The 12907-nt window shown below is 39.7% G+C and overlaps 1 protein-coding gene across 1 annotated transcript in view; it reads right to left on the bottom strand.

Annotated features, from left to right (window-relative positions):
• Nucleotides 1-12907, bottom strand: part of LOC142947315 (receptor-type tyrosine-protein phosphatase eta-like) — a 32690-nt gene that overhangs the window by 3908 nt on the left and 15875 nt on the right. Inside the window, exons 5-31 of the mRNA XM_076088815.1 lie at nt 12603-12860; nt 12158-12409; nt 11115-11372; nt 10663-10926; nt 9862-10128; nt 9429-9692; nt 8550-8813; nt 8168-8422; nt 7269-7532; nt 6792-7052; nt 6441-6704; nt 5821-6075; nt 4922-5185; nt 4445-4705; nt 4094-4357; nt 3081-3350; nt 2720-2980; nt 2295-2561; nt 2036-2185; nt 1664-1865; nt 1367-1482; nt 1169-1256; nt 1038-1082; nt 928-936; nt 736-823; nt 344-434; nt 73-149 (exon numbers count right to left, since the gene is read on the bottom strand). Coding sequence (XP_075944930.1) covers nt 73-149; nt 344-434; nt 736-823; nt 928-936; nt 1038-1082; nt 1169-1256; nt 1367-1482; nt 1664-1865; nt 2036-2185; nt 2295-2561; nt 2720-2980; nt 3081-3350; nt 4094-4357; nt 4445-4705; nt 4922-5185; nt 5821-6075; nt 6441-6704; nt 6792-7052; nt 7269-7532; nt 8168-8422; nt 8550-8813; nt 9429-9692; nt 9862-10128; nt 10663-10926; nt 11115-11372; nt 12158-12409; nt 12603-12860 — 5579 coding nt within the window. The remainder of the gene's footprint in view (nt 1-72; nt 150-343; nt 435-735; nt 824-927; nt 937-1037; nt 1083-1168; nt 1257-1366; nt 1483-1663; nt 1866-2035; nt 2186-2294; nt 2562-2719; nt 2981-3080; nt 3351-4093; nt 4358-4444; nt 4706-4921; nt 5186-5820; nt 6076-6440; nt 6705-6791; nt 7053-7268; nt 7533-8167; nt 8423-8549; nt 8814-9428; nt 9693-9861; nt 10129-10662; nt 10927-11114; nt 11373-12157; nt 12410-12602; nt 12861-12907) is intronic.

The following is a 12907-nucleotide window of genomic DNA, read 5'->3' as shown; positions in this document are numbered from 1 at the left end:
TCAGAAGGGAGTTTATTGATAGTGAAGCGATGACTGAGGCAGAGAGCTGTTTTAAAGAGTGTCAGTACGCACCGGCATGTAGTTAGCATTGATGTAGTCATCATATGGACTCCCATGGATAATAGAGAGTTTCACCCTAGAGGAGTCATCTAGGAGGTGAGAAAAGAGGGTAAATGAAATGAAGGTATGGATGCAGTGATGTGTGACCGTGTGTGATCATTTTGATAAAAATGGAATCCAGTTAAAAATGGGATAATGACAGTTGATGCAGCGATGATGTAGTTTAAAGAGTGTGGAGTGTTATAGTTGAAAGCAGCAGGTGGATTGGTTCAAGGTTACTCACATGGATGCACGTTGTTGTAGCGGTTCTTGGATTTGTTCTCCGGTCTCTCAGCGTTTGTTTTCGACTGAGCTGTACCAACAGGCTTAAGGTCCTTTTAAAAGAAAGGAAAAAAAGTGCGATTGATGATTGGACAACTCACTTCATGCCCAAAATCTGGTGCATATGAAGTACCAAAAAAAAAGAGCAACTTAATATTAGTAAGGATGCACAATCACAAAAATTTGAAAAATCACATTGACACAGACAAATTATTAATTAGATGATTAAATCTATATCTTATTATATTGGACATTATTTTGACTTAGCTCCTAATGACGATCAAATATAACTGCCTACTATAAAAAGGCCAAATTATATACCAGGAGCCCTTGAATATTAAGGTGATGTTTTACCTCAAACTCTTCAGCAAAGCCACAGTTTGAGTCTGCTTTCTGCTTCTTGTAGTAAGCCTCGTACTCCTCCACCCTCACAGCCACACTTCTGCTCAAATGCACACCAGAGGTCAGAACAGAGTCATGAGTTGTGCTTTTTGTCAAAATGTGTAACACTTGACAGATCGGATCATACTTCATGATTATACTTACACTTTGGCTCTGGAGAAAGAAAGAGAAAAAAAACAATGTTGACCAACTTTTATGGAAACAACTGTCGTCCATTTACTTTAAACTTATGATAACATGTTAAAAAACCTCACCTCATGGAATGAATCTGGATGTCTGGCGATTCTTTGTTGGATACCCTAAAGTACACGAACAAAGAGTTTAGAGTTGAGTCGTGTACACTATGAAACTAAGTCTTTTTCTATCACTGATGACGATGACGAACCTTTTCCAGTAGATAATGAAGCCAATGAGGATGATGAAGAGAAGGCAAAAAATTCCCAATGTTACTCCGACAGCAATGCCAATGACAGCTAAAATGTTGACAAAGATTAAGACAGGAAGACAAAGAAAGAGGCCAGTTATCCTTTCCTCTCATTATGGGAGCATTTAATAGCAACACCTTAATGTCTGAATGTGGTACCTGGGTCCTGTGGGAGTGTAACAGGAGCATGGAAGTTTGTTATACTCAACAGTGACACTTCACCATTCACTAAGCCGTTTTGAAGAGTCAGACTGGTGTACAACACGATAGCATATCTGCAGGATTAAACATATCAGTTAAGAGATTTATACACATATCACACTTTGACTTGCTTTTTTATTGTATTTGTCCCTACTCTCTGAATATCTTAATTAAAATTATATCATCGAGAAGTTACTAAATCATGCTATTTGCTTCTGCACACAGATTCATTCACAATATTGTTTGTGTTCTTACCGGTATATTCCATTGGCCGTCAAAGCACCATTAGTGTAGCCGTTCCATTTGGATTCGTCTCCTATTTCTATGTCCCGATCGCTCACTCCACTGCGGGATTGGAAGATGTTCTCTACAACTGTTGCCATGTATACTGGAGTATCGTTTTGCTGCCACTGTTTATACGTTTTCCCCACGTACTTTGTGAAATCAGAAGTGTCACCTGGAAGGACAGGCATTACTGTAATTGGCTTTTGACAGAAAGGTTCTTGTTATGAGTTCTAACGTCTTTATCATATGAAACAAATGAACAGCTCATTGTCACTTCAGCACTAATGGTTTACGATATAATTACAACACTCCCTGACATTAAAAAGAGAAAAAGAAACCAACCAGGGAGAGCATTTGTCACCAGCACTCCAATATGTGTGATTGGCCCATTGGTGCTGTTCAGCAGGCTGCTTTCGATCTGAAGGGTGAACTTGTTGTATGTTTTGGAGCTCACCAACACAAGTGACTCATAGTTCACTGGAATGGGTGGATCTTTCGGGGGAAAAAGGAAAAATAAAAGATTTGGTTTTGAAAAAGTTTTACTCAAATACATATTATTTACATGGAAAGGTTTTGTCAATCATGAAACATAATGTCCTACTTGTGATGCCTGTCCAGCAGTCAAGAGACACAGGGGTGCTGGGTGGTCCACAGCTCTGAGTCTCCACTGCCAGATTGTATTTAGTTTTGTGACGAAGGTTGGACACAGTATGACGACAGCAGGTGCTTGTCGAGTTGATGATCTCGCTATCGTTTACAGTGACCTTAAAGCCAGAGTGTTGGCCAATGGGTTTATTCCAGGACAGGATGACTTGAGCGTTTGTTGTGTTCGGACCTTTACATTCCAAGTCTTTCACCGGGCTTGCATCTGCAGCATCAAACAAAAATGCTTTTCAGGAAAATCACAACAGGGAACGACAGCATTGTTCCCCAATTGTCCTGTGTGCTCAGTTATAGGACAATATCATTTGAAAATATCTGATTGCAACAAGTCTATATGAAATAATGAATCTGTTTTGACCATACTTGTGCAGTCGGAAATCCATCTTGCAGCACCTTTGGTTCCATCAGAGGTCTCTGTGGTGACACTTATGTTATATTGTTTGCCAGGAACCAGTTTCACAATATTATACGTATTTTCTTCTATTCTAACACTAATGAGCCCATCTGAGCTTTGCCAGGTCACATTGTAACGATAGCTGTCCTTGTATTCATCAGGTACAGCCCACACGACAGTGATGCTCTCCTCTTCTGTAGAAGCCGTAAGAGACTTCACACTCAACGGTCCTGATTGTTTAAAAGAAATTTGAGAGATGTAAATGTTAGTAGACAGTAAAGGTGAAACATGACAGTACTTGCATGTCGGTTACATAAATAAAACCCTTACTTGTAGTGACCAGGTTGATCTGAGCCTTCTCACTCTTAAAACCCATCGCACCCACTGTTGCTACGGAGAAGTTGTAGGAAGTCCCAGAAAGCAGGGAGGTGAAATTATGACTGGTGTTGGTGGTAGTGTCGTGTTCTTCTCCCTGGGGTGATGACTTGGTCAACTGGTAGTGGAACGTTGCACCCGTCATCAGAGGTGCTTCCTTCCACCTGATGTCAATGTAGCTGGTCGTCTGCGTCAGGACGTCAATCGGCCCGGGAGGGTTAGGGACTGGAGGGGAGGAATTACACTTCAACACCAGAGTAACCAAAATAAAGGTTTTCTATTACGTATACAAAAGATTTTCCAGTACTGCAGGTCATTTTCCAAAGCATACAATAACAGTTCAGTTTTCCTCATTTCCCCTTAACCATGGAAACCATCACAATAAATATTCCGTTAACTTTTGGGAGAAGCTTTGTTTTCATTCACGTGCAATTATTGAAACTCTGACAAACAGTTGGCTGATGGTTGCTGATGAGCAACCGTAGTAATTTGTGAAACAGTCACATTATTACAATATATTGACTTACAGTCACAATGTTTCTTTTGCCAATAACAGCTGAGCAAATTTAATTTAATTTTAATTTTCTTCTTGTATTATTGTCCTGTGTAACCTGTGTGAAGCCAGAGAAGCGACGGTTATCATGTCATTGTGCATCAGGTCCTTGAAAGCACCATCAAACTTTGAGTATCAGCTGCAGAGTGCCACGTGATGACACAGTGATTAGAAAAAAATGAAAGCGGACAATATCTCACTGTTGTGGATTCCAAATGTCACACAAGCTTCAAAGTTAAGTTAATTTAATAAAAAACAATGGATGACTGAAGAATAGGCAATCCAAAAATAACCCAAAACAACTTTACAGTATGCTATGGAAAACTTCAAAAATGTTGTTAAGTATATGCAATTAGTTGTTGTTTGATACATTAGATGTGAATTACTGTACATCTAACAAATGTATCATACTTACAGGTTGCATTAGTAATGAAGTCAGATGACGCATTGAAGGGTCCACTGAATGTGGTTACCACAGCAGTGTAAACCCTTCCAGCGGACAAGTTGTCAAACAGAAAGGAGGTATTGGTAGAATCCAGCATGACCACCTCTGAAGCCGTGGACGTGCTGTTAAGATAAACCTTATACTGCTCCACTTTCCCAAGAGGTTCGGCCCACGACACCAGGATTGAACTATTGGAGCCCCAGCTGGAGATGCTTGGTTGCACTGCCTCAGGCTCTGTTAATGTGCAGAGGAGGAAGGATTAAAGCTGATCAACCACCTTGACAATTTGAAACAAACAGAAATGACAGGTAATAGGCTTACCAGTGTACTGCGAGGTGCAGCTTGCTTCCCCCTCGATGCCATCCGCTGCCCTGACAAAAACGCAGAAGGTGCAGTTGGTCCCAGGGGTGAGCGCGGAAATCTCTGCGACTTTTCCTGCAAGGGTTGTGTTTTGGGAGCCGCAGCCTGTTGTCTTTACCCGATATGTGTATTCACTCTTGTACTCCAGTGGTTTCGTCCAAACCAGACGTACAGCAGTTGTGTTTAAGGTTTCAGGTTTCAACCCTCTGATACTGTATGGACCTACAAACAGAGCAGAAAGAGTTTGGATCAACATCAAGCAATCTATCAAACATGCAGCACTCCTCAGTACTACAGATACAGCTAAAACCTAAAGTAATATTACAAATTCAATGTGTTGCGTTTAATTGTTATTGACTTTAGGTGCTCATTTAGTTTGGGGATATTTTAGGTAATTTTTCCATTGTAGAGACAGCATCTTGGGTAGGATATACGTACGTGTAAAATAGGACACTGTCACAGGAGCTGCCTGAGTGCCATCTGCTGTCTGTGTGGTGACAGTGAAGCTGTAGTTGCTCCCAGAGAGAAGTCCAGTGATTGTTGCATTGTGTTTGTTCAAGACAACTTCAGATTTATTAAAGGAGCCATTTGTGGTCTCCAAAAGATATGAGTAGTGCGATTTGTTCTCGGGCTGTTTCCACTCCAAGGTCACTGCATTTGTGGTGATTTCTGTCTGTCTCAGCATGGTTACAGGATACGGTCCTGAGAAAATTAGAAAGAGGGAAATATTAAATATGCAGAACAGGTATGTGTTTCACGTGTCAGATTTGGGCAAAATAGTATAAATGTGGCATGATATAAGCATTAAAAAAAATAAGCCTTTGGAAGTCAATAATAAGTTATTATGTGCTCAATAAGTAAATTTTCTTCATTTGATTAAACCCATCTGGCTCATAAAGCAGTTAAATAATCACTATTAATGTCAGAATCTGTCAGATTGTTTGTGTACAAAGGTTACTATCATAAATAAAAAATAAGATTACAGGAGTTCAAAAATGTAAAAGTAAAATTAAAGTATTGTGTTAACCTTTTTGATTCAGCATTTTTACTTAAAACAGATTAAGAAACTGTTAATATAGTATTTCTTTTACAAAGCATTAATATTTGTTGGCAAATACTACTGCTTGCAAACATATACAAAATATCTTTGTGGAACCTGTCACGGTCACCATATCACACAAATAATAATATAACAATAATGATAAACAACAAAACTCAAACATAAAATTTGTAAAAAGATGAATAAATAAAGTACAAACAAACACTAAGATAAACTTGAGAAAAATAAATAAATAATAAAAGTAATAACCCTGGTGTGACATGTTAATCAAACTCACGGGTATAGTTTTCTGCAGTCACTGCAGTGCTCTTATAGTTCAACACGCCTACAGTAACAACAGAGATATTGCTGGAGCTTCCAGACTGGAGGTTATTCAGCAGGAACCAGTTGTTTCGGATCAGAAAGGAACCGTTAAAGCTGGACACACTGAAGTTGTACTGATCATGGTCCATGCCCTCTGGAGAGGACCAGGTGAAGTTGATGGACTTCACAGTCTGAGACTCCACCATGATGGGGCCGGGAGGGTTGGGAACTGAACAGGAGAAGGAATGCTGTTTTAAAACGCTACAGGCATTTCTAAAGAGAAATATTGGTCAAAATACATACAGCGCATACACAGTATATTGTATGTGTAATATCATGATGTTGATGTAACTCACAAGAAAGCGGACAATATCTCACTGTTGTGGATTCCAAATGTCACACAAGCTTCAAAGTTAAGTTAATTTAATAAAAAAACAATGGATGACTGAAGAATAGGCAATCCAAAAATAACCCAAAACAACTTTACAGTATGCTATGGAAAACTTCAAAAATGTTGTTAAGTATATGCAATTAGTTGTTGTTTGATACATTAGATGTGAATTACTGTACATCTAACAAATGTATCATACTTACAGGTTGCATTAGTAATGAAGTCAGATGACGCATTGAAGGGTCCACTGAATGTGGTTACCACAGCAGTGTAAACCCTTCCAGCGGACAAGTTGTCAAACAGAAAGGAGGTATTGGTAGAATCCAGCATGACCACCTCTGAAGCCGTGGACGTGCTGTTAAGATAAACCTTATACTGCTCCACTTTCCCAAGAGGTTCGGCCCACGACACCAGGATTGAACTATTGGAGCCCCAGCTGGAGATGCTTGGTTGCACTGCCTCAGGCTCTGTTAATGTGCAGAGGAGGAAGGATTAAAGCTGATCAACCACCTTGACAATTTGAAACAAACAGAAATGACAGGTAATAGGCTTACCAGTGTACTGCGAGGTGCAGCTTGCTTCCCCCTCGATGCCATCCGCTGCCCTGACAAAAACGCAGAAGGTGCAGTTGGTCCCAGGGGTGAGCGCGGAAATCTCTGCGACTTCTCCTGCAAGGGTTGTGTTTTGGGAGCCGCAGCCTGTTGTCTTTACCCGATATGTGTATTCACTCTTGTACTCCAGTGGTTTCGTCCAAACCAGACGTACAGCAGTTGTGTTTAAGGTTTCAGGTTTCAACCCTCTGATACTGTATGGACCTACAAACAGAGCAGAAAGAGTTTGGATCAACATCAAGCAATCTATCAAACATGCAGCACTCCTCAGTACTACAGATACAGCTAAAACCTAAAGTAATATTACAAATTCAATGTGTTGCGTTTAATTGTTATTGACTTTAGGTGCTCATTTAGTTTGGGGATATTTTAGGTAATTTTTCCATTGTAGAGACAGCATCTTGGGTAGGATATACGTACGTGTAAAATAGGACACTGTCACAGGAGCTGCCTGAGTGCCATCTGCTGTCTGTGTGGTGACAGTGAAGCTGTAGTTGCTCCCAGAGAGAAGTCCAGTGATTGTTGCATCGTGTTTGTTCAAGACAACTTCAGATTTATTAAAGGAGCCATTTGTGGTCTCCAAAAGATATGAGTAGTGAGATTTGTTCTCGGGCTGTTTCCACTCCAAGGTCACTGCATTTGTGGTGATTTCTGTCTGTCTCAGCATGGTTACAGGATACGGTCCTGAGAAAATTAGAAAGAGGGAAACATTAAATATGCAGAACAGGTATGTGTTTCACGTGTCAGATTTGGGCAAAATAGTATAAATGTGGCATGATATAAGCATTAAAAAAAATAAGCCTTTGGAAGTCAATAATAAGTTATTATGTGCTCAATACGTAAATTTTCTTCATTTGATAAAACCCATCTGGCTCATAAAGCAGTTAAATAATCACTATTAATGTCAGAATCTGTCAGATTGTTTGTGTACAAAGGTTACTATCATAAATAAAAAATAAGATTACAGGAGTCCAAAAATGTAAAAGTAAAATTAAAGTATTGTGTTAACCTTTTTGATTCAGCATTTTTACTTAAAACAGATTAAGAAACTGTTAATATAGTATTTCTTTTACAAAGCATTAATATTTGTTGGCAAATACTACTGCTTGCAAACATATACAAAATATCTTTGTGGAACCTGTCACGGTCACCATATCACACAAATAATAATATAACAATAATGATAAACAACAAAACTCAAACATAAAATTTGTAAAAAGATGAATAAATAAAGTACAAACAAACACTAAGATAAACTTGAGAAAAATAAATAAATAATAAAAGTAATAACCCTGGTGTGACATGTTAATCAAACTCACGGGTATAGTTTTCTGCAGTCACTGCAGTGCTCTTATAGTTCAACACGCCTACAGTAACAACAGAGATATTGCTGGAGCTTCCAGACTGGAGGTTATTCAGCAGGAACCAGTTGTTTCGGATCAGAAAGGAACCGTTAAAGCTGGACACACTGAAGTTGTACTGATCATGGTCCATGCCCTCTGGAGAGGACCAGGTGAAGTTGATGGACTTCACAGTCTGAGACTCCACCATGATGGGGCCGGGAGGGTTGGGAACTGAACAGGAGAAGGAATGCTGTTTTAAAACGCTACAGGCATTTCTAAAGAGAAATATTGGTCAAAATACATACAGCGCATACACAGTATATTGTATGTGCAATATCATGATGTTGATGTTACTCACAAGTTGCGTTGCAAACACTTGAGTTTCTGCTCTTTAAAGGTCCACTTTTGGTGACCACTGCCACACAGTAAAACACTCCTGGTGTCAGGTCCATAAACTCTTTGTTCATAGTAGCGTTGCTCAGGTCTGTGCCGTTTTCCACCAAGCCACTGTCTCTGGACAGCTGTACAGTGTAGGAGTCCACCTGTCCAACTGCTGGTGTCCAGCTCACTGACATGGTAGTTGTGCTTCCTATGGCCATGATGCCAGAAACTGCTTCAGGCTCTGTAAAAAAACGATTTAAATTTTATGTAATGTACATTTAGAAAATCCTTAGTTTAGGTCTGCCTGAACAATTAACTTGACAAACAACACAGGGTTAAGAGAATACTTGTTAGTTGTATTGCAATACACATTTGAGTGTATACTGAACAAAATTACACTTGAAAGAATTACTTCTGGTTGTTAATGTGATGGCACAGAGAAATCCTGATTTATATTTTCAAACCTGTATTTTTAGCTTTCATTATTTGTGGCATAACTGTAATGGGCACTCTATTGATTCTTCACACAAAGCACTGTTTGAAAGAGGGGACTGTACCATGGCTAAACTTGGAGAAAAGAGTAGTACCACCATACAACACTAAAGATATTCTGTTATCTGGTCCTTTAAAATACTTTTACTTGACTAACTTTGGACCAATTATTGCACATTCACCTAATACGTATATGGAAACAAGCTGCCAGCATTGGTCAATGGGACATTGACCCAGTCAATACATGACTGTGTTTTGGTATTTCTTTTTGACTGATTGCAATTAAGCACGTTCATCTCTCTAGCCTGTGACAACGTTTATGTTTATATTAAAAAAACACATTTCAGAAGCTTTGAAGACGTACTTGTGTGACTTCGAGTGCTTTCCACTGTGGACTTGACCCCTTCTACGACGGTAAATACATCAAAAGTGTACAATTTTCCAGGGGTCAGATTGTAGAAGGTGTAAGTCTCAGTCTCAGTTGATTCATTCTGAACCACCATGGCGTCCTGGAGAGCTTTCACCAGGTAGGAGTAGGAAGGCTTATGATCACTTTGTCTGCGCCACGACAGCCGGATTAACGTTGTGTTCACGTCCTCCATTGTAAGGTCGGTCACTGCTTTGGGCACTGTAGCAAATACAACAGAGGGTTATGCAAGACCAAAGACCAGAATAGAAAAAGGGTATTGTACATGTTTGTGGTATCCTTAATTGTTTTGAGTATATATGATGTCTCTGATAGTACAGAATCCATTTATGCTTCATCCATCAATTCATGTTTAAATGTAAGGCCTTACTTGTGTAACCGAATGTCTGTTCCACCGTGGATACACTTCCCTCTGCTGCCATCGTCGTGACATTGATATCGTATCGAGTTCCTGGCTCCAGCTCGGTTACATCAGTGCTGTTATTGTTGACTGTTGTGTTAAACAGTTCTCCTGTAGTATTATAGGTTTGAACCAGATATTTGTAATACAGCTTGGCATCCAGGGGGGCTGACCATATCACTTTTATTGAGGTGGTGGACTTAGGGCTAGCAGTAAGGTTCAGCACAGGGTTGGGCACTAGAAAAATGACAAACAAGGGTAATGTTAATAAAAATTAATTAAATGAGTAATTTGATATATTTATAATACATGTTATACGGTAATATTCTCAGGCGCTGGCTCGGTAAAACAAAGGGTTGTTATGCAAATATTGGAAAAACTACAACATGAATTGTGTCACTCCTGTCACTGTTACATCCTTTAGTTTCTCCCCATTGTGCTTACGGGTGAAAGCAGAATTATGGACGGCCATGCTTAAGAAATGTCTTATAGAAATAAACATTTATCATTTATCTAACAAAATAGTAAAAAATGAGTTATATAATTATATATAATAATATATAATAATATAATATTCATAATCTAGTCATTAAAACAGAAGGTTTAATTGTTGACAAATACTGTACAGTTAACAGTATATCAATAAACACGTAAAAGTGTCCTTATTTCTGTTTACAACTGCATTATGATGTGTTATATACCAAATGTTTGCTGAATCTCAATGCTTTCCTAAATCATCATGAAAAAGAGATTTCCTGAAAGTTGACCTACTTGTGAAAGACCTTATTGAGGTTCCTTTTCCTTCGTTTGATTGATTTACAGCTACAGCAGCCACTATAATCTCGTACTGGACCCCAGGGATTAACTGGTTGATGGTAAAATAGGTTTCAGTGGTGGTGGTGGTATTAATGGTGTCTCCTCTTGCAGTCCACTGAACTGTGTAAGAGCTAGCATTGCCATCAGGTTCAGTCCAATTCAGAGACACGGACGATGTTGTGGCATCGATGACGGAGAGATTCCTGACCACGGCCGGTTCTGTGAATGCAAGAAAAACACAAGATGAGGGGAATACATACAATACAACGGGTTGTTCACAGCTTTCCAGCATGTTCTTACATTACATTTACCAATGGGAATGTGTAAATAGGAAACCTCTTGAGCAACTTTTATCACAACTGTGCATGTTTAATTTGGTAATGTTAAATAGGGTTAGCGTGGCTTACTTGTGACTGAGGTGAGCGTGTGAGGGTGTCCTTCTGTCTTATTGTCTCCGGCGACGGCAATGACTGAGATTGTGTAGCTCGTGCCAGGGATTAGGTCTGAGAGCACGGCAAAGGTTTTGTTGGTGGTAACGGTCATGAGCGCTCCACCATTATGCCACTCCAACCTGTACTTGAACACCTCACCCAGAGGTGAGGTCCAGTTCAGAGAGATGGAGGAGGTGCTTGTGGACACAGTAGGTTCCCCAATTTCACCAGGTCCTAAAGCAAAGAGGAGGAGAGGAGAGGACCATTCTCTATCAGTAAAATCTGTATCACTGGTGTAATTGTGACGTTTTAAAAAAACTCACCAAACATTGATAACACTTATTATATTAAATGTGATTTTTTTGTTTTCTCATTCTCTTTCTGGTGATGTAATTGTTTCCCTCTCAGTTTATAGTGTATGAAGTAAGGATGAGGCACCAAGTAGACTACGAGCACTGCCATTAACAAAAGTGTGATTCATCATCTTACTTGTATGGTGAAAAATCTCAGACACTTCACTTTCTGTTTTGTTATCTCCAGCCACTGCTATGACAGTAAAATGGTAACGCACTCCAGCAGTCAGCTCAGTGACGTTCATTTTTGTTTCAAACACACTGACACTCCAGTTAGTTGTTCTATTAGTCCACTGTACTCTATAGAAAGAGCTGTTTCCCTCTGGTTTAGTCCACATCAGAGATATAGAGGAAGTCGTGATATTAGCGACAGTGATATTTCTGACTACTTCAGGCTCTGTGAGCGCAGGATGAACACAAGATGAGGGAGAAAAACAAACAAATTTAGAGAGACAATGAAAACCACTCTCTACGAATAAAATCTGTACGACTGTGTAATATATAGAGATAGATGCAAAGAAAAAAACAATGGCAGCAGAATGTTTTTCTTACATGACAAAGTGCAGAAATACCACTACAAAGTAAAAGCACAATGTCCTCATACTTTCAACTCCCCTCTCATATGGACCATCTTACAATGTTAGCCAAAACTAAACGTGTACTTACTTGTGTACAGAGAAACATTTGCTTTCTCTCCTTCAGTAAGGTTATCAGCTGCCACTGCAGTGACCACTATAGTGAACTTGACCCCAGGAGTCAGGCCAGTGATCATCGTAGATGTTTCAGTTGTCTCATTACGTTTTCCATCAGTCCACTGTACTCGATAGAAAGAGCTGGTTCCCTCTGGTTTAGTCCACATCAGAGATATAGAGGAAGTCGTGATATTAGCGACAGTGATATTTCTGACTACTTCAGGCTCTGTGAGCGCAGGATGAACACAAGATGAGGGAGAAAAAGAAACAAACTTAGAGTCAACTAAAAACACTACGGACTTTGGAAAAATACAGAACCTACACTTGAGTGTGACGCATGACAAAAGAGCACAGTTACACATCCAAAAAGCTAAGAATGTCAAAAAGCTATAATGCAAAATAAAGCAACATTTCGTTACTTGTGAATGTGGAGAACGTGTGAGGGTGTCCTTCTGTCTTATTGTCTCCAGCGACGGCAATGACTGAGATTGTGTAGCTCGTGCCAGGGATTAGGTCTGAGAGCACGGCAAAGGTTTTGTTGGTGGTAACGGTCATGAGCGCTCCACCATTATGCCACTCCAACCTGTACTTGAACACCTCACCCAGAGGTGAGGTCCAGTTCAGAGAGATGGAGGAGGTGCTTGTGGACACAGTAGGTTCCCCAATTTCACCAGGTTCTAAAGCAAAGAGGAGGAGAGGAGAGGACCATTCTCTATCAGTAAAA

Source organism: Anarhichas minor, unplaced genomic scaffold (genome assembly GCF_050575085.1).
Source record: "Anarhichas minor isolate MPS153535 unplaced genomic scaffold, ASM5057508v1 ptg000011l, whole genome shotgun sequence".
Classification (NCBI taxonomy): domain Eukaryota; kingdom Metazoa; phylum Chordata; class Actinopteri; order Perciformes; family Anarhichadidae; genus Anarhichas; species Anarhichas minor.
The sequence above is the reverse complement of the archived record's forward strand: the minus strand, read 5'-3'. Positions and strand labels throughout refer to the sequence as shown.